Source organism: Sceloporus occidentalis, unplaced genomic scaffold (genome assembly GCF_023333645.1).
Source record: "Sceloporus occidentalis isolate IW3139 unplaced genomic scaffold, rSceOcc1.0.p SCAF_7, whole genome shotgun sequence".
In the NCBI taxonomy this organism is placed as follows: domain Eukaryota; kingdom Metazoa; phylum Chordata; class Lepidosauria; order Squamata; family Phrynosomatidae; genus Sceloporus; species Sceloporus occidentalis.
In genome coordinates this window covers 73,896,285-73,916,736 of record NW_028316987.1, presented here as the reverse complement: position 1 = coordinate 73,916,736, position 20,452 = coordinate 73,896,285, and the positions used below count along the sequence as shown (strand labels likewise).

Below are 20,452 nucleotides of genomic sequence, written 5' to 3'. Positions count from 1 at the left end.
TATTACGTTTTAAAAAATGCACTTCCATCATGGCACAAGGGATATTATAATGCATTCTACATGGCACATGGATTGTGAAGCATAAATGCTTTAAACTGCGCTATCTGCAGATAGTTTAAGCACCACTCACTATCTTTCCAAGAAACCCCATGATAGGTTCGCTTTAGGGTCACCCTAAGTTGGAAACAATTTGAAGGCACAATGCAACAATAACGTCTGCAGAACATCCATCCAAAGGAATTGTGGGTATTGATCCTGAAAGAATCAAGAGATCCAGAGGAATCTGCAGGATTTAATCCCCCCATCACCTAGCAACAGATATCATGCAGAGCAACCAGAGTGAGTTCTATAACCATGTCTAAATAGTGATTGAAATGGACGCACAAAATTGTTTTTGACCAAGGATGCCTGGAGCTTACTGGTGATCACATGTTTGAACAACTACCCATATGATTAAAAGGTAACTTTATTATTTGTTACAATAATAAGATCTTCCAGACCCAGCCATCCCCTTCCCTGCTAGATGTAATAAGATGCAATGGGCTAAGGTTGAGCATCTTTTTGGCTACAGGAACTATACTGTCTACATCACCAGTCTCTAAAAACAGAAAGTTATTCAACAGTATAAGATCAGATTGTAACCTACACAACTCCAATGGTTTATCTTGAATTGTTATGAAATCTAAGTGGTGGCAGATATGAGTGATTTTGTTCTCAACACATTTTGCTAGCATGTCACAACATGGCTCCATTTTTAAATACCCACAGTACATCAACTTCTAGTGCAAGGAGCACTACTCAGTGACAAATGGTAAAGAAACAGTTAAATGAAATATCCTTCTCTTTTAGTCAAATAATTCAATGTTTTTAGCATTTAAACATGTGATATATAGATACCACTTTCATACATCAATCTGTTTGGACATTTGGGCATCTCTTGCTGATACCTACATATAGATGTAGATACAGATTTCCCCTCTTGTTGCACAGTCAGCCCTCCTTATCCACGGATTTTTTATCCACGGATTCAAACATCCATGGCTTGAAAATACTTTTAACAATATATAAATTTCTGAAAGCAAACCGTGATTTACCATTTTATATATTTTCTATGCCTTTGTATTGAACGGGACTTGAGCATCCACAGATTTTGGTATCCAAGGGGGTTCCTGGAACCAAAACCCAGCAGATAACAAAGACCCACTGTACTTTTATTTTCTTGAGTACAGTATTTTCTTCTTTTTCTTCCTTTAATTTTTGCACTGTTAGACATTTCTGTAAAAGGGTGACCTTGCTTTGTAACTTAAAAAAAGTCAGTGAATTTAGATGCATGCATATCCATTCTTTTACAGTAAAAATATTGTTCAAAAAATAAACACAGGCGGTCCCGCCACAGTTGCAAAACAATTTGTACAATGCTCAAGAAGCTTACTTAGTGCTCACTTTGTTTTTTTTTTGAGAGCCAAGTTGTTGTTGTTAACTGCTGTCAAGTAAGCTTTGATACATAGTGATGCTATGAATGAAAGTCCTCCAAGTCACACTGTCATGAACAGCTCATGTCTTACAAACTCAATGCTATGGCTTCCTTGACTGAGTCTATAGAATGCCCACCATGGCATTACCTTTTCTGCAGCAGCAGGATTTTGTTTTTCTATGAGGCAAGAGGCTGTGCTGCTAGTAGGATCTCCCATGGCAGACAGGCTTTTGATGAGGAGCCAGACTAAGGGGCGAAACAGCCAGTCAAAATAAGCAGGTTTCCAGATGGCTATGAGGCAGGGCATTTAGATGACGCACACCTTGTAGCCACCTGGAAAGTACATCCAAGCTGTGCTATGGGCCGAAAAGCTGGACTAACAGGAAACTGGACTAAAAAGGAGCCGGAAAGTGCACACCTTCGCATGCATGTATAAATGCACCAGCGTCAGGGCAGCTCTAAAGGGGCACTCTTTTCAAATCCTAAGCTTAATTGTGCATGTAAATGCCTTGTCACAGGAGTGCATTTAAAAGGGATGGAGTACCCATATCCAAGCGGTGAGGGTGGCAATGCCCAAAAGAGAAACTGACACCTCTCATGGAGATGAGTATAGCATATACAAAACAGACAGTCAAAGAGAGGACATGGGTGAAGGGGGGCATGATTGTACCTTGTCAGCATCTGCATGGACACACCTCTGCTCCAATGTCCTGTCCTGGTGAAGTGCTGCACATACAAATGTGTGCAGGTTCACAGGGACAGCCATGCAAAAAGAGAAAAAAAGTACCCAGCACTGTGTGGTTATGACATGCACAATCCAGCTGCCTTGGGAGTGGGCAGTGTGGTTGGTGGGGTTTCAATGTGGCTTCAGAAAAAGCAACTTTTCGCTCCTTAATATGCCAAACAGCTAATGGACAGCAGCAGTATTGGGAGTTATACTGACAGAGGATCTCTCAGATAGTAAAGTACAGAAGACAATGATAAACCATGCCTGAAGCATTTTACCTTGAAACCCCTATGATGAGATAAAGACATTTTACTTTGCAAGGGGCTTTTACTACTCTTTGTTTTGAGAGATGGGGTCCAATTTTGATTGAAGTTATTGATGCTACTACCGTACACTGTTTGTCATCTCTGTTTTTTAATTGTAGGCTGCTCTGAAAGTCTCTGGAGTGAAGTTTGGGATATACATGTTCTAACAAAAACAGGCTCAAATGACGTTAAGGGGCCTTCACAAGTCCTTCTACAGCCACATACATATATGCATATGTGGAACTGACCTTCATTTTGTTTCTGTCTAAATGAGTAATATGTTGTTTTCCCAGGCTTCTGATTTCTATAGCTTGGAGCTTGTATTAGTGACAACAGCTTCCTGACAGTTAAGATGTTTTGTTCTGCCTGCATTAAATGTTCATATGTGCCCTGCAGGGAGTATTAGGTAATGTGCCATCGCATCTCTAATGGAAAATTACAGAGGGCAAATGTTAGATGTACTGGTGAATGGAGGAATATTTTTTTTTCTTCTCTCTCCCCTCTCAATTCCTTCCTCTGTATCAGAAATGAAAGTTGGTAGGAAATCAAAGACAATACTAAGATGTGTTGCATCTTAGGGAGATATAAAGAATGGTGCTGGGTGCTCTTGTGAATATGCCCAAATTATGTCAGCACTACATCAGGACTCAATAATGGCATCGTTTAGGTGTGGGAGGTGTTTATGGAAAACGTATCATTCACTTTGACTTTCAATGGTTTGGAATGCTTTCCTATGTGATTACATGATTCTGGTTGGTGTTTTTTTTTGTACTTACTGTTTTATCTTAGTGTTTATAAACTGATTCATAATTTGTGTAAATGAGAAGCATTATAGAATTTTTTTAAAAAGGTAATAATACAAAGTGAGAGCCAGGTTGGTGTAATGGTTTAAGCACTGGACTAGGACTCTGGAGATCAAGGTTTGAATCCCTGCTTAGCCACAGAACTCCACTGGGTGACCTTGGGCAAATCACATTCTCTCAGCCTCTGAGGAAGGCAAAGGCAAATCCTCTCTGAACAAATCTTGCCAAGAAAACCTTTAGGACCGCCATGCCAGAATTGACTTGAAGGCACATAACAATGCCTTTCATTTTTTAAAAACAAAAATATATTTCTATTTTCACTTTTTAACACAATTCAATAATTGTGCCAATGCATTTTAAGTTTATAAGACAACTCTCTCTCTCTCTCTCTCTCTCTATATATATATATATATACACACACACACACCAGGCTGCTTGGGATTTGCAAGGGAAAAGGGGACAGGGAGAGGAGGAGATTGTGACACCATGTGACTGCTAATATTGCAACTGCTGCACCAGCGATATTTTGCACATGAGGATTTAGTAGCATATTGACAAGTTTTCCCTGTCAGTGGAAATGGATGCATCATAGAGACACAGCAGCTATGGGATGGAGGTGGCCTCATGTGATATGTATTGTCAAAGACGCTATTTTACAACTATAATTGCAGTTTAAAAGCCATGTGTGATTATGTCCTCTGTGTTTTGCTATATTTTTTTTACTTTAAAATAAGGGCCCAGTGCTGTTCAGAAAAAATAAACAGATACTTTTTATTTGTTTATGGCACAATGTTCATTACATGTTCAGAAAAAAAGTAGCACCTTTCTACTGCTCTGATGTTGAAATCCACATTATTTTAAACATCAGAGTAACATTTTCTAGCTGCTGTAGGAAGTATTGCTGGCATTGACTATTAGCCACTCCAGGAAGCGTAAGCAGCTGTCAGCCAGATTTCCTGCAGTGGCTAAATTAGAACAGTTGCATGACTGAGTAAATATTGGCCAGTGAAGAAAATGCACTGGAGTAGGATCCTTTTTAATAAAATAGAATATTATCCCTCCTTTGTGAACTTAAAACTAAGAACCAATTAATAATGCAAGGAGCATTGTGACAAGGAACATGAATGAGTTAGGTTTTTTTTTTTTAAAAGGTGCAATAATATCCCAAATCTGCCTCCCAGCTGCATCCCACCTAAACCCCAGCTAGAATCCATGCTCAGCTGACCCCCAGCTGGCTGATTTGCAAAGCCGGGTGCTTTGCAAGTTGCAAGTTTCAGGCAGGATGCAGCCAGGAGGCGGTATCAGCGGCAAAGTGCATGTGATAGAACCCGACTGCATCTTGGAAGAGACTTCAATTTGGAGGAGATGTGTATTTTTACAATGCGATAAACTCCTTGGTCTCTTGAGAGATGATACTACAGCCACCAACTACTCCTGATTATGAAGTATTATCTTCAGACAATATCACACTGCACTGTTACAGTGCTATTATTCCACTTTAACTGATGTGGCTGTCTTCTGTGGAATCATGGGATTTGCAGTTTAAGGAGGGGCATTTAAATTTCTCAGCCAGAGAGCTCTTAGGCCTCACTAAACTACAAACCCAGAATTCCACAAGAGGCAACTATAGCAGTTAAATAAAGTAGCACACAATGTAGGTTTTTAAATAAACAGTAAATCAAGATGACTGCTTCTTTCACCTCTCTGCAGCTGCTTAGTTCCTTGCTTTATATAAGAGGTGATAGAAGACAGAAAACTCCTGTTAACTATAGCTTTCTATTATGGCTGAATTACTGAACTCCAGTTTTGTGGCTTTGATTTTTGTGGCTTTGATTACTTGCGGATTTGATTAATAAGTTTTCTCTATGAATCAATCTCTAGGACGTCCAGTACAACTCTGCCAGAAGCTGACCATAGAGTTGCACTGGAGGATCCAGAGATAAGTAGAGAAAACACTTCTCTAAGCATTTGCAGGTTCTCCAGCATGATTCTATGGTCAACCTCTGGCAGCTGTTGATCACAGATTTGTGCTAGTGGATGTAGAGATTCCAAAAGGGGGATTCTTTCAGGTATGCGAACCTATCATAAGGTTTTCAGAGAGTATATGACTTGCCAAGAATAGCCCAGTAATTTCCATGACTGAGCAGTGAATCAAGCCCTAGTTTTCAGAGTCATTATGAAGTGCTCAAAGTACTACATAATGCTGACTATTTATACATAATTAGAAATGTTTTAATAGGTCATTTTTAAAAAGTAATATTGTGGTTTGCTCAAGGCATTGTAGATAGGGCTGGATTGGGTGTCTAAAAATAGAACATATTTTAAATAACTGAACTTATTTTGGTCCCTTTGGTCTTACAGCAGAAGCTCTTCCTATTGTTAAATCTTTTCTATCACTTTCCTGTCAAATTGTTTTCTTCAACAGCTTGTCTCTTGAGTGCTTGAGCCTCTTGAGTGGCTTGGACTGGTTTATTGTTACAATTTATAGCATCAAGATACATCCAAAGCTTTGGCCATTGATTGGGGTGAACACACTGAGAAACCATGAATTATGTGCAGAATAGTGTCTTCCTGCTTTAGGACCAGTACTTGGACTTTATGTAAAGTGCACGTAAACCTCTTTTTGTCCTGTTGCCTGTGTGGGGATCCTTTTTTGTTTTTTTAGTACACAGAGGAACAAGTTCATGGTGTGGGATCATTTCTTACCCAATACCAGATTGTTGTAACTGCTTTCCAGAGGGATAGCAGCACAGATAACAAAGAGATTTTTGGCAATTTAAAGACTAACCAATTTATTACAGGATGAACTTTAAATAGAGAGCCAGTGTGGTGTAGTGGTTTGAACATTAGACTGTTCTGGAGACCGGGGTTTAAATCCCTGCTCAGCCATGGAAACCTACTGGGTGACCTTGGGTAAATCATATTCTTACAGTCTCAGATGATGACAAAGGCAACCCCCCCAAACAAATCTTGCCAAGAAAACCTTGTGATAGGTTCACGTTAGGGTTGCTATAGGCACACAACATCAACATGAACTTTGCATACTAACCTATGCATCTGATGAGGCAGTTTATATTCCATAAACAAAGTATAATAAACTGCTTTGGTATTTAAGGTGTCACAGGATCCTTCTTGTTGTTTCTTTGTGCTTAACCAGTGCAGTTTTTAGATAGTACATCTCTAGAAGCCAGAGCATTTAGACCTTACACATTGGACAGTGGGTATAAAATGTCTACCTTTCTGTGTTTACTGAATGGGATATTGCCATAGGCAACTCATTACATTTAATTTGGAAAAAGGTGGCTGATAGAATTAACCTGCAATTCTGAAAAAGTGAAGTACTGCATGCAAACAGAACACTTGGTAGATCTGTGGTAATTTCCTCAGGAGTACATAAATTGATAATTGACATGTACAAGTCTATAAACATATTCTTGTCCACACTGGCAAGAAGCAGCTGTATGTTTGATTTGATTAAAGTATTTTGAGGACACAGTGCACCAGATAAATTGGTCATGGAAGGCAAGAGGCTGTTACCAGTTTGAAATAGTCTTACTTTAGAAAAGGAGCTTGTGCTTTTCTTTAAAAAAAAACCCCAATATCTTTGGATTGATTTTTCTGGTTTTGCCAGCTTACAATTCATCATTTTAAATCTAAAAATATTAAGAAATAATGGTATGGAATTATCTTTCTCTCTGAAGTATGGTAGGTTCTCCCCACTTTCTTTCTTTGCATAAGCCCACAATGTGAACAGCTCTCAGAAAATTATCTCTGCATTACTAATCTTTAACACTAATAGTTTTCTCTCAGTCTTTACCAGTTCTCACAGATAAAGGTGCAGTTCGTGCAAGAAAGCTAAATACAACCCACTTTAGAATGGGGTTGGAGAGAGCTGTGCAGAGTGAGTCATAAGACTGTCAAGTTTGACAGGGTCACACATCTACAAATTCCATTCATTGTCAGAATTCCAATCTCACTCTGGTAGAAATAGCAATAGGCTGGCAGAGCACATATTTTTCTGTCCAGAGGAGCATCCTAAGCATCTAGGTCAAGAACATGTAGGGGTATATACCATGATCCAAAATATCATCCAGTTACTGTTTGCTTGAAAATCTTATTTTGAAGTAAAAAAAAAGAATATCTGATGTCTTATTTCAGTATGGTGATTCAGTGCAGGGATAACACCAAGTTCTAGTCAAAGAAGAGAACTAGCTCGATCAGGGAAGAAGTCTTTTTAATGAAAAAAGGTTATGCATCGAATCCTCCCCACTCCACGATAAAAGCATATGTGCCAGCCAGGCTTAGCCACTGGTCTCAAAAAGTAAAATCCTTGACACAGACTTACCTTTTCCTTTCCAGATCAGTATTTTTGAGCATTCATAACATATAAAATTAGATTTGCTCCCTGAATAGGCTTGTGAAATTTCATATGTGGGTGACTATGTTAACTTCCTCTGCCTCTCTCTTTCGCTCTTCAACACTGCCTTTGTACAGCTGCAACTACTGCTGCATCGTTTTTCTCTTACTGAAAGAAGAGTATTATTTGACAAGAAGGACTAACCCACCCCATCTTTTTGGAAGTGTCTGAAGCATCTCTCTGTCTATGAGGAGTCTGAAAGTACTGCACCACACTATTATAGTGCTATTATCCCACTTTTATTGGAATGGCTGCCTCCTGTGGCATTCTGGGGCTTGTAGTTTAGTGAAGCCTAAGAGTTCTCAGGCTGAAAATTCTAAATGTCCTTCCATAAACTGTAAATTTCAGGATAGTAGAGAAAGTGGAATAACAATACAGTGCGGTAAAGGGAACCTGCAGAGGGGTGTCCGACAAACCCACCTCTTTTATTAGAAAGTGTAAGATGGTGCGCACATGAGCACTTCTCACATGAGTACATGGTGGGAAAACAGGCATGGTACCAGTAACATGGGGCAATAGGTGCTGCCGGGACTTCCTTTGAGTTTTGGTAGGTAGTGAGTGTGTGTCAGAGAATGCATTGTAGAAAAAATTTGGTGTCCACAGTCTTTGTCTGCAAAACAGGAGCTGGAGAAAATTGTTGAGTTCTGGCCTAAACTCCAGAAAATGCTTGTAGTGTGGTTGACAGTGTGGAAAATGGATTAGTATCTTTGACATATTGCCTCTTCCACCCACAACTTCTCCAAAGTTCCTCAATGCTGTGCTTATTAAACAGGATGGAGATAAAACAATGATACACAGATGCATACTCCTAATCTATTGATTTCCTTGCAAAACTTTTCTACTGATGAGGGTTTGTCCTGTTTTGATGAAGGCCATGCCAGCTTTCCAAGAAATCTATTATACCTACTCAGTGTCTTTCTAAAATTTCATTTGGTCTCCTTTTATCACCAAAATCTTTAACATTGGCGGGGTACAGACTGCCAAAAAAAAGGTGCCTCCTCATGCCTCTCTCTGCTGCGTAGGAGCGCCGCAGCATACAAATTGCGCGGTACTGCTGTGCAGCAAAGGAGCTCCCCAAAGATGGCGTGGTTATGTTGTAGCTGTGCAGCGCCATTTAGAGGCGGTGCAACTGCAATGTAATCGTTACGCGTGCCGTATGTATGGTGCTGTGCAACTGCGGCATGTGCATGACATGCTAGGGTTGCGGGGTGTGTGCAAGCACTGCCCCGAGGCAACCCTAGCACGTTGTGGACACGCCGCAAAGGGCCCATCTGGACAGGGCCTTACTTATACTGTGGCCGGTTGGACAGAGAAATGATAGCACCAAGTGTGAAAACCCTGTTGCACCTTGCTTCTAGGCCACAGGATAAAGCAATACATAGAGTATATAAATAACAATGGTTGCTGGAGTTTATGGACTCATCAAGAAATCACTACTGATGCCCAGAAGCTTTTAATGTAAAAGCATTCCTTCAACCACATGCTGTCTGTGGGAAGTTGTAAGGTGACCTTTGGAAAGGTTTTGTGAGAATACAGTTTAATGGAAGTTTGGCAATATTGCCAGTCTGGGAATGTCAGCTGATTGTTTTGAGTTCACGACGCTTCCAGAAGACTGTCATTCTCCAAAAGGCCTATTTCTACATCAGAGTATAGGTGCATCCTCTTCCCTTTTAAAACAAGTAGATCACTAGTTTGGTAATCTTCTGTCTTTTTCAGCACTAAGCACAGCAAGAAGCCTAGCCAATTACTTCTTGAAAAAAAGAACATTACAGGGTTATAAAGTGGAAATACGTAATCTGAAATAAATATTGAGCAAAGAGTCATGCTTCAAACATTTAAAATGATTTAAGGGGCAACATAGCCCATTTTTATTAATCAAGGGGGCAGCTTACTCTTTAAAATCCACCTTTTGTGTGAACCCTTTGGCATGGCTCCTTAATCTTAATGTGCAACTGAAAATGCTGGCCAAAGCTTGCATCATGCTAGAAGCAGCATTAGAAAGCATATCAAGTTTTTTGGTGTTTATGTGAGAATTTTTCCTAAGGTTAATAGCAGCACAGGAGAGAGAGGGCTTTATTTTATCTGGATTATTGCTGAGGAGGAAAGGTTTAAGCTTACTTTCCTGAAGTCTTCATGATTTTCACTGTATAACATGGCATGTGTCATTAAATAGATCAGAATGAAATGCTTTCCTGTGACATGTGTCAGGTCATATATAGCTTTAGCTTAAACCTTAGGGTCAAATTAAATGTTATTTTGAATGTGATTTCTGTAGTTTAGCTGCACCCTATATATATTCTTTCTTTTAAAAATAAAATCCTCTATAAGATTCTCATCCAGATTTGGGATCTTGGTATGAACATGGGGATGAGGAGCTTAAGCCTTTCTTCCATGCCATGTTCATATTAATAGTTACTTCTTGCAGAGCTACTGATCACTTCACATATCAGCTTTGGAGCAAATAATTGCATCAGTATGGTGAAGATTTTTAGTGGGAAATATAAGAGGGGTAGAGAATAATCTTGACCTTCAATAGCAACATTCCCAGAAAAGATTATTATTTTGTAGTTTTTATATTTTGAAATGAATAAAATACCTTTTTAGTCATGGTTTGCTAGTGCAGTTAAAATAAAAGTATTATGTTCTTTCTAGGAATGTAACACAGTATGATTTCCCAAGGAAAATAGAAAAACAATGTGACAGGGGAGTTCCCAACATTTTGGGAAGCATCTAGGAAACTGATGGGTAGAGAGCTGTAGTTTGAATCTACAAATTCAGATGAAGGCAGCACCCAACAGGCACTCCTTTGGAGCTCTATGCGTTATGCTGATGGACCATATGGTGAGGAGTCTTCGTTCACAAAAAGAATAAATGGATTCCAAATGTCCAAAAATTGTCTTGCCTACTTTCGCTTCTGGCTGCTTTTCATTTATTAGTCACATTTTAAAATAATGCTGTTGCTCTTATGTAGAGACTATCTAGTTTTTTTCCAATGCTTCACAATTTCTAAATGTGATACAAAATGTAATGAGGAGATAAGGTCCTTATGGAGAAAATCTTTATTTTTTGCCAGTTTAATAATAAATTTCACTACTTTATCAGCAGATTTGTTATTTGCCTTAAGAGAGTCAGTGTTTGTTACCAAAACTGAGACCTGGGGACAATATAGCCAGATATGTGCTCAGGTTCCCTTTAGATTGCCATCTCTCAGGGATGCTTTACCAATAGCTTTCAGCACTGGTAGTAGTTGGACTAATGGAGCTTCCAATTCAATTAGATATCCACAGCCTCTCCAGCACAAGGGAGAAACATTTGTCTATGTAATTTTGAATACATTCCCATGTATTTGTGTAGAAAGAGATTTAAAAGGAAGGACACCTACATATAACTTCACTGAGAGTCTGAGTGTATATAATCAGTCTTCCAAACTAACATCACACCCCTAATTCTCCCATAGGTCATCAATTAGCCAATTATATGTTTTTGAAATTTGGCTCCTTGTAATGTTTAAAGGAGTAACACCTAAGTTTACAAATTTGTTAATGATCTTGTAGACATAATTTTTCATTGTAACTTCTTGGCAAGTGCACAAACCTGGAGTTTTTAAAGGTAGGTGGAACAAATTTGGTTTAACTTTTTTCTTTTGTAATTGACACTTCTCTATGGAAATGGTCCCTTACACTGAATGCCCCTCTCTTTCTAACCTGCATATTACATGACAAAATTGAGGATGAACAAGAAGAGGACATAAAGTGAGAGAGCAAGTGCTGATACCTTTGCTCAAAATTGCTTCTGAATAGGATTGCCAGGTGAAATAACAAGCAATACCTGCTGAAATCCCCTCTTCTGCAGAACCATTAAAGATATAGGAGCCTTTCCCCTACCTGGCAACCCTATTTTTGAGGGTGAGGGGTTTTAGCTGCAAGTAAATACAGTGGTGTGAAGGGATGTCCACTTGCATACTAATTGGTCTGAGAGAACCCCTGCTCTCTCTCTCTCACACACACAAAAATGTCCACATGATGTTTGTTCCCTTCCTTCCCCCTCCCTGCATTAGGTCAGTGTCCTTGTTTGTTATTGCAGTGCAGTGCTGGAGGCAATGGGTCTTGAATATTGCAGCACTAATATCTGCAATGTTGCTTTTTCCCTAGGGTGGAATCTACTCCATTTCAAAATCATTATTTGTGACACCATTCTGTGGAGGAATCAGTAATTTCAAGATGCTGTGCCTTATTGAAATTAGTGTCCTTATTTTTTGATGTTGTGTACCCTCAACATGTTTACGACTTATAGTGATCTAAAGACAGGTTTTTCTAAGGCTGAAAGAGTGTGACTTGCCTAAGGCTGAAAGAGTGTGACAGCCAGTGGGATTCCATGGTCAAGTAGGGAAATGAGCCCTTGTCTCCAGAGTTGTAGTCCAACACTCAAACCACTACACACTGCTGGCTTTATACACATGGTGTTTGCATGCATAAAGACTATTAAAACAATGCTATTTTAGTATTTTTTTTAAAAAAGTAAGAGTCATTATAGTTTTTTTAAAAAATACTGAAATGACATCGTTTTAATAGTCTTTATGCATGCAAGGACCATGTATAGGACTTTGCTTATTTTAAGATATAAGGAGGAGTGAAGAAACGATGATGGGAAAAAAAAAAAAAGGTAAGCTGGGGAAATTATTCCTTTCCATGTTCTCTCCCTGCCCCCCTCCTCCGCATTTCTTGTGGTCTTGTTTGATTTAGCTGCTGGGTCACTCCTCTCTCCTTTCCCCTCCTCCCTTTTTTAGAAGCAGTGTTTCAAGAGAGGCTTCCTCCTCCCCTGGTGCTTAATTCAATTAAAAATTAATTAAATAAACAGATACAATTCTAGTTCTTACTAAAAGTCATGTGGATACCTTATTTTATTAAACAAAACATTAAAAAACAAGAATAATAACTTTCTTATCTTTTAAAGAAGATTCAGTTTGTCTTTTTCTTTTATACTCAGTTTCTTTTACTGGACTAATTTTTCTATTGGGCTTACTTTGTAATTTTTTTTTTTGGTTGATCCCACTACTGCAAGTAAAAAAATATATATAGTGCACCATTAATATTTTCTGCTTCTCTAAAATAAATTTACAGCATTTATCCACTTTATTCTGGAGATCTATAATCGCCTGTTCCATATACTGTAGGTTCTGGGAGCTGAAAACCAAGATAGATAAGAAATGGGAAACTATGGGAAGCTCAGGGAGCAATTTTATGCATCTGGGTCCAGGTTGGGGGTGGGGTGTCTGCACATACTGCCTGAAATACTGAGCTCCCCTCACAAAACCCCAAAGTGTCCAAAAGTCCACTTTAGGTTGTTTTTTTAAAAATAGTAATTGGTGCAACCTGCTAAAAGGTGCATTACTACTTCTAGAGGTTTCCAGGAGAAGAAACTCTCCCCCTATTATTTGTGGCAGAAAAAGGGTAGTTAAATGTTGGCTGCTGCAAAAACAGTCCTCGTGCCACACTTTGCCTACTTCTGACCCTGATGAGTCTTTGCTTCTAGTCTTGCATTTTCTGTACTCCACATTCTGTATAGATTCCCCCCCCCCCCCGGGTTTGGAAACTCACTTCTACAAGTTTTATCCTATCTGATGTATTCTGATGTTGAGCTCCAAAGAGCAGAGCATGCAACAGAAAGCTGTATCTCAGATTGAACTTTGAAGAGAATTGCTAACTTTAAAGAGAGCTTCATGTCCAGTATCAAGCAAAATGAAAACTATCCAAGTTTCTTCCTTGCAAAGCTTAGGATATTGTTGACGTGTTTCTCACTGATGCCAGTGTCCATCTCTAAGAACTTTAGGTTTGGCTTCACCTAGTGATACTGGTGGGTGTTGGTGATGTGGACAGGGGTGTTTGTTTTTCACAAGCAAGTCTAGAGGCAAGCAGAAAAATCTAGATCCTTCCGTGACTTTAGTCTTAATTCGCTGATTATGTACATGCACATTGATCTTTAAAGTGTCCTTTGATGGCAGATATTGACAGACTAAATGTGCTGAATAATAAACAGTAACTGCTTGCAGATGCATCTTTTTTATTCCCTGTACTGTAGATATTTCACATAATGGGTTTAAGTGTTGCAATATTTTTTATAACCATGGCCCTCAAAAGCACAATTGAGACACTAGAGCAATTCAGGAATGGACATGTAAATTTCAAAAATGAAAACAAAAGGTATTCCCTACTGGGTTGATGCAACCTGGAAAACATCATGCACTCTTGTCTGATTATTCACCTAAAGAGTTCCTCTTATTTTCTAATTTTATTTGTTTATTGCTGCATCTTCATTTCTCTGTAACCAGTCCACTTTGAAGTAAGACTCTTGTCCTCTCAAAGAGATTTAAATTATTTTTAAATTGATTTTTTTAAATCAAATTTTTAATAGCTTCATGTCCTTCTGTAATGGAAGACTGAACTTTCATCATTCATTTTCCCCCCCTAGTACCTTTAACCTATTTTCTAGAAGGTACAGACCCCATGGTCATCCCATCATTCTGCTGCATGATGCATAAGGACAGTGCTAATAACATCTGTCCTGTGCCACCAGAGGCCCAGGTTTTGCTATTCCTCCCAAGAGGACATAGCTAGTGATGTCATCCAGATTTTCATGTAAAGATTGTTGGACCATGTATAACTGTTTCAGTAGATTAATAGCCTTATTGCATGATGAAAGAAAGCCAACACACAGCTTGAGAGAAGCAGCTTTCTATTTAGCTGTCTGTATGCCATTGAACAACTTCTATTCTCTTTCCAAGGGAGATGGTAAGTGTATCTTTTGTCATGCTGGAAAAATCCATTTGGCAAAAGGCATGGTTTTACAACTATTTCCTTCTGAAAGGAGAATGTAAGTGCTACTAAGTCATGTGGAGAGGTAAGGAGAAAGCCTGCATGTCAGCTTTTTTTTGTCATGCGATAAGGCTCTGAATGTGGAGTAGTACTTGGTTTGGTTTAGAATCTTTAAATACTCACTAAAGTGATAATGAATCACAGTGCGCCCTTGCCTTACACGGGGATCCGTTCCGGACCCCGCCGCGTAAGGCAAGTTGCATGTATGCTCAAACCTCATTGAAACTAATGGGGCTTGTGCATGCAGCATGGCATTTCCTCTTCATTGTGCAGCTTTCAGCATAAGCTGAAAGACGCATATAGCGCGCCCACATATGACGCAGGTGCGCTGTACTCTGATTCTGTTTGGTCTACAAATTACTGCACTTTCCCCAGAAGGAATAAATATGTATCTTCAAATGTTTGTGACTAGAATTTTTCTTGCATATAAATCCAGCTTTGTATGTCTTACATTTCCATAAGGTTGCAGGTCTGCCCCGTCCCAGATTCGTCCCTTCTCGCTTGCTGCCCCTCACTCCTGGAACCTCCTCCCCTTACAAGCACGACTCAACACGTCTCTAACCAGCTTCAAAGCCAAGTTAAAGACCATATTGTTTAGGGAAGTGTTCCCAGGGAGTCTGTGATTGTGTCCTGGTTGTTCAGATGCTTGACTCAATAGTGGATATTGCTGTTTTAACTTGTTTTATATGATGTTTTTAATTTGTTGCTTTAACTTTTAGTTTGTATGCCATAGGCAGGCTTTTATATTCTTGATTTTACTTGGTTTTGTACAGCACGTTGTAGATTTACGGCGCTTTATATATAAAGCTAATCATCATCATCATCATCATCATCATCATCATCATCATCATCATCATCTCTGGTATGATGACAACCAAAATCAGTAATTGGTTTTGGATGCTTCATTCACTTCCTTATTGTTTTTATCTAGAACCTTAGCTCCTTTTCTACCTCCCCACATAATTGACATCCGCAGCATCTTTTGTTAGTATTTGGGTCTTGAAAATGTGAAATGTTTTGATAAAATCTGAGTTATAATCTGTGGTAATACATATGACTTTTTGGTCAGTTTTGAACATACAAGTCATCTGTGTCATCCTTGCATAAGCACTACATGATTTGTATGTTCAAAACTGACAGTAAGGTCATATGCACTTTCAGGAGGTGTCATAACATTTTGGATGTTCATATCCTTATATCATTTATCTTCTCCCAATCACCTCCAGGATTAAAAAAAATTCAGGAGTTCCTTTCTTGAAGACAAAAAGGAAGCAAACATCCTGAGACAAGATTGCAAAGAAAGGCATGTCATATGCACAACACATTCAAAACATTCAACATCTTGTTAGGTGTTGAAAAACAACCTTGGAGGACTGTAACTCAGTCCCAGAAACAGTGGTTACAAATGTTGCATGTTACATGCAGAGCACATCCCTGAACTGATTGTCTTTGGAATTTTGTGTTAATTGTTGTACTTCTTAATTAGGCTTTCTCCCCTTTGGGCTAAACAGTGACACCTGTTTGTATTCATCCAAACACCTGATGTTGAAATTCCCATGTATATTCAAATGTGTGCACTTTTAATTCCCATGTAGATCAAGTGGCCTACATTTGGGTAATTAATATTTACAGATATAAAGAATATTTACACATTTTTTCAACCTTGATAAGAAAATGATCTATGGCCATGCAATATATATATATTTAATTATTAATGTTGGGTTTTTTTTTTGCAAACTTTGTTTGTAAATGTATTTTTCTCAAAAAAATATATCTCAAAATGTGAAAAATAAGTAAAAAAACCCTCTATACTAACTTATTGTGATTTTATTTCTTAAGTTTTGGCACATACTTGTAAACTTCACATATCCATGGTTATTAAGTGGTCTAGAAATTGAATAGATAAATGGCTCAGAACTTGGGCCCATCAACTCCACATTTCCTTTGTTGTTTTCCAGAGAGGGTTGTGCATTAAATAGTTGTGTGACTATTCAATATGGATCTCATCTAATTAGAGTTGTAAAGGCAGTTTCTGGTTGGAGATGGAAAAAAGCATACTTCGGCAGGATACAGACCGCCCAAAAAGGGCGGTCTGCCGCCTCCTCCATTTCCGCTGGTGGGAAGCCTCAGCCTCCAAACGGTGAGGCTTCCTGGTGGTGGAAAAAGAACCTGCAAAAAGTGGGTTCTTTTTGCGTCGCGCTTGTGATGCCCGAATGCGCAAATGGCACACTCGTGATGTAGCAAACACCACGTGACATGCGGACGCTATGCGTCCATCGCATCAAAATGGCAGCACCCATATGTATATGGTGCCGCCATTTTGATGCCCCCGTCACGTGCTAGGGGTGAGGCCGGTATGGACGGCCAACCCCTAGCACGTGACAGGGGTGGTGAAAAAGGCCCCTTTAAATCGGGCCTTCCTTTCTGGAAGTAAAGTTGTATTATTTTTAAATTCTATTGTTTTAAACTTGCTGTTTACTGGTTTGAATCCCTATATTAGGAGAAAGGTGGGATATTATAACAACAACAAATAATAATAGTAATTTCTTTATCCATAACCCATATCCCTTTCTCTATCCATAACCGGAGTTTTGGAGTGGCTGCTCTTGTAAGATATAAGGTACAGTGGGCCCTTGGTATCTGCTATGGTTTGGTTCCAGAACCCCCCATGGATAACAAAATCTGTGGATGCCCCAGTCCCATTATATGCAATGGCATAGCAAAATGATATCCCTAATATAAAATAGCAAAATCAAGGTTTGTTTTTTGGAATGTATAGCTTTTTGAAAGATATTTCAAGCCATGGATGGTTGACTCCATGGATTTGCAGAGCCAACTGTAATTGTTAAATGTGGCCAGTTCATTGTACCATCTTCTTTTGCACCGTGTCACAAGACTACACCTAATAGTTGGTTGACAGCATAGTATGGGCTTTTCACATTTTTCTGTAGTAAATTATGCTTCAGTTATTATACAGGGGACACTCTTGCACTTCTATTGATGTAGGATGACTGCATGTGTTTGCTAGCAACAAATATGTGATGAATGATTAGGAAACCTTGGAGGCTAGAAGGAAAAGGCCTGACACCTAAATGTCACAAAGCTCTACATTAGCAAATTGAGTCTTTGTGCTTTCTGACTAGGATCTCAGTTTAAGATTCTGAGAAGATTTATAAGTGAATTCCAAAAAAACCCATTTTTGTTACATCAAACAATCAGACAGGTAAACTATTTTGTTTCAGTTTTTAATATTAAAAAATTGAAGAAGAGTGTGTGTAAGAAACTGTAAAAATGGTTAGTGTGTAGCCTTGTGAATGCATAATACTGCATGACAGCAGCATGACTAAGAAATTTTAAAATTATATTTGGATAATAATGTATGATCAGAGTGTAGTATTTCTATTGCAATAAGACGCATTGAGTAGGTTGCTCTTCTTTATGTTTTATACTTTCTGAATACATTTTCCAGTTATGTAAGACAATATGCTAGCACAGTTAACACTAATAGGATTGACCTGGAAGGTGGAATGTCACTGAAATCTTTTGGTACAGCTCTGTAGTGGCATAGCTTACATGCAAAATAAGAACTGTGATTAAGATTTAAATTTTGTTAACCCTTGTGTTTTCAAGGCAAGAAAAGTTATTTGTTGGAGTTTCTTTTCTGAGTAAAACAAGAAAATGCTAGGTTACCTTGTAGACTTTCTTCTTTATGCACCACCTATGTAAATAGTCAATACTGGCATTAAGAGTAAAAGTATTGTGTTTTCATCTTTGTTCTCCCCTGCTCCAATTTTAACCTCTTCTCTTTTCTATTATTTCCTTTTGTTAGTTCATACATAGTGCATCTACCATCTTTTCCTCATTCAAACAGTATAGTTTGGGCCACTTCCATAGACTTTGATGAATTAACTCCTCAGGTAGAATTTAGTAAGTGCATACTAAGGTTGCAACATTTAGTAAATTAAGTTTTTAAGAAATTATTTGAAGGAGCCCCCGAATTAATCACATGGTATGTTTTGAAGACCATTGTCCATTGTTTCCAAAATATTTTTAAAATGGAAGATTTAAAAATCTGTAGATGGCTGGCAGGGCTATGGAATATGTGTTTAAAATGAGAGGAGAAAGAAGAGGAGCTACTTTGTCTAAAATCTGCCACATGTGTATTCACCACCTAAAACATGTCAAGTATGCTTTTATCTTCAGGAATATTAATCAGTCATGAGTTTTAGTTAGCTGCATTTTATTTACTTGGGTAACATCCCAGGTACATACATATTACATTGTTAAATCACCAGTCATCTCTGCAATATATCTACAGATGTTGGGTAACTTGGTGTCCTCCAGATGCTTTACACTGAAACTACTGTAAACCTCAGATGCAATGTCCACAGGTCAGAGATTATGGGAGTTGCAATCCAAAACATCTGGAGAACACCAGGTTTTCTACAGTTCCCATAAAGTTCCCATAAACTGAATTCTACCATGCATAATAAAGTGGATTATGAGGAAATTAGAGGTAGGAACATAAATCTTTATTAAATTAATTCCAGCTGTAATTCAGGGCATTTTAAAATGTTTCATTGTTATGCCCAAAAGGAGACCTAAGAGGAAGATTCAATGGTTAGGCTGTAGTTCTTGAAATCAGGAACTAGTGGAGTCAGTTTTTGTCAGTAAACAATAAGAAGGTGGGACAGAGAGGCACCAAGGTAGATGGCTGGATCTTAAAGAAGGCAAGAAACTAGAATCAGAAGGTTATCTCTGTCTGGTCCCAGTTGTAGAATCCTCTTGGCTCGTTCTGCTTCCATCCATAGACAAAGATCTTTTTGGTCAAGTTGGCTTTTGGCAGCTGATTGGCTGCTAAGGAACCGGTTGGTAATAGACAGCTACCATACTTAACCACCCCCCCCTCCACTGATATACTTTTAAAATTGCCTTTAAATCAACTGTGCTTAAATATTATAATTTAATTTTGTTTTATTCAAATTTTTGTGTTTTTATTTGTATCTGTTCTTTAATCATGTTGTGACCATCCTTCAACACCAGTTGTGGGGGAAAAGGCAGTACACAAATTCTAATATAAATATGGACTACCCTTTTTTTGGGGGGGGGGCAACATTCTTTTTAATAACTGGAATTGAAAATGGGTGTATTCATTTACAGATATACAATTCTGTCTTTCTGTGCTATGGAAGACTATGATTTGAAATTTTAATGTATTAAAGAAAAAGAGTGCTGGAGCTAGTTCCAAGAGATCTGGTCCTGCAAGAGGAATAGATCGAAAGAAAAGAAGAAAAGAGAATACATTTGAAGGTGAATTTCCAAGCGACCTCTGCCACAATACCTTGCTCCAAGCACCCTTGGTAGTCAGGAATAATTTGTGGGTAGCCTATGCCAGGTAGCCATAGCCATCTGTTTGTGGGTTGTGGGTGGGTGGCTGGGATCACTGGCTGGAGTTTATGACTGCTGCTAATCTTCCACTCATGCAAGGAGATGCTTGAGTCCTGAAACTGTCACATTGATCACACTAGTGTTTCTCATAGAGTACCTCAGTAGGAGCTTGGCCATGTGTCTGTTAATGAACAAGAAACTCCAGTATCCTCAGTAATGTTTCTGTAATGAATATTGTACAACATCCTGTATGGGAATATCAAAGTGCATTTGATAATGTGATAGCAGTAACATAATAATCTCCTAATCAGTTAATTTCCTTCTATTTCTTTATTTTTTGTTCCAGACACTACCCAAAACAGTCCTTTACTACAGTGGCAGACACACCTGAAAACCTTCGGCTGAAACAGCAAAGTGAATTGCAAAGTCAGGTAATCTGTGAATTCTTTTTGTAGTATCATTATTT

The 20,452-nt window shown here is 38.6% G+C and overlaps 1 protein-coding gene across 1 annotated transcript in view; it reads left to right on the top strand.

Annotated features, from left to right (window-relative positions):
* NEBL (nebulette) overlaps positions 1-20,452 on the top strand; it is a 192,208-nt gene that overhangs the window by 42,461 nt on the left and 129,295 nt on the right. Inside the window, exon 3 of the mRNA XM_089533338.1 lies at positions 20,333-20,417. Within this exon, the coding sequence (XP_089389464.1) occupies positions 20,333-20,417 (85 nt within the window). The remainder of the gene's footprint in view (positions 1-20,332; positions 20,418-20,452) is intronic.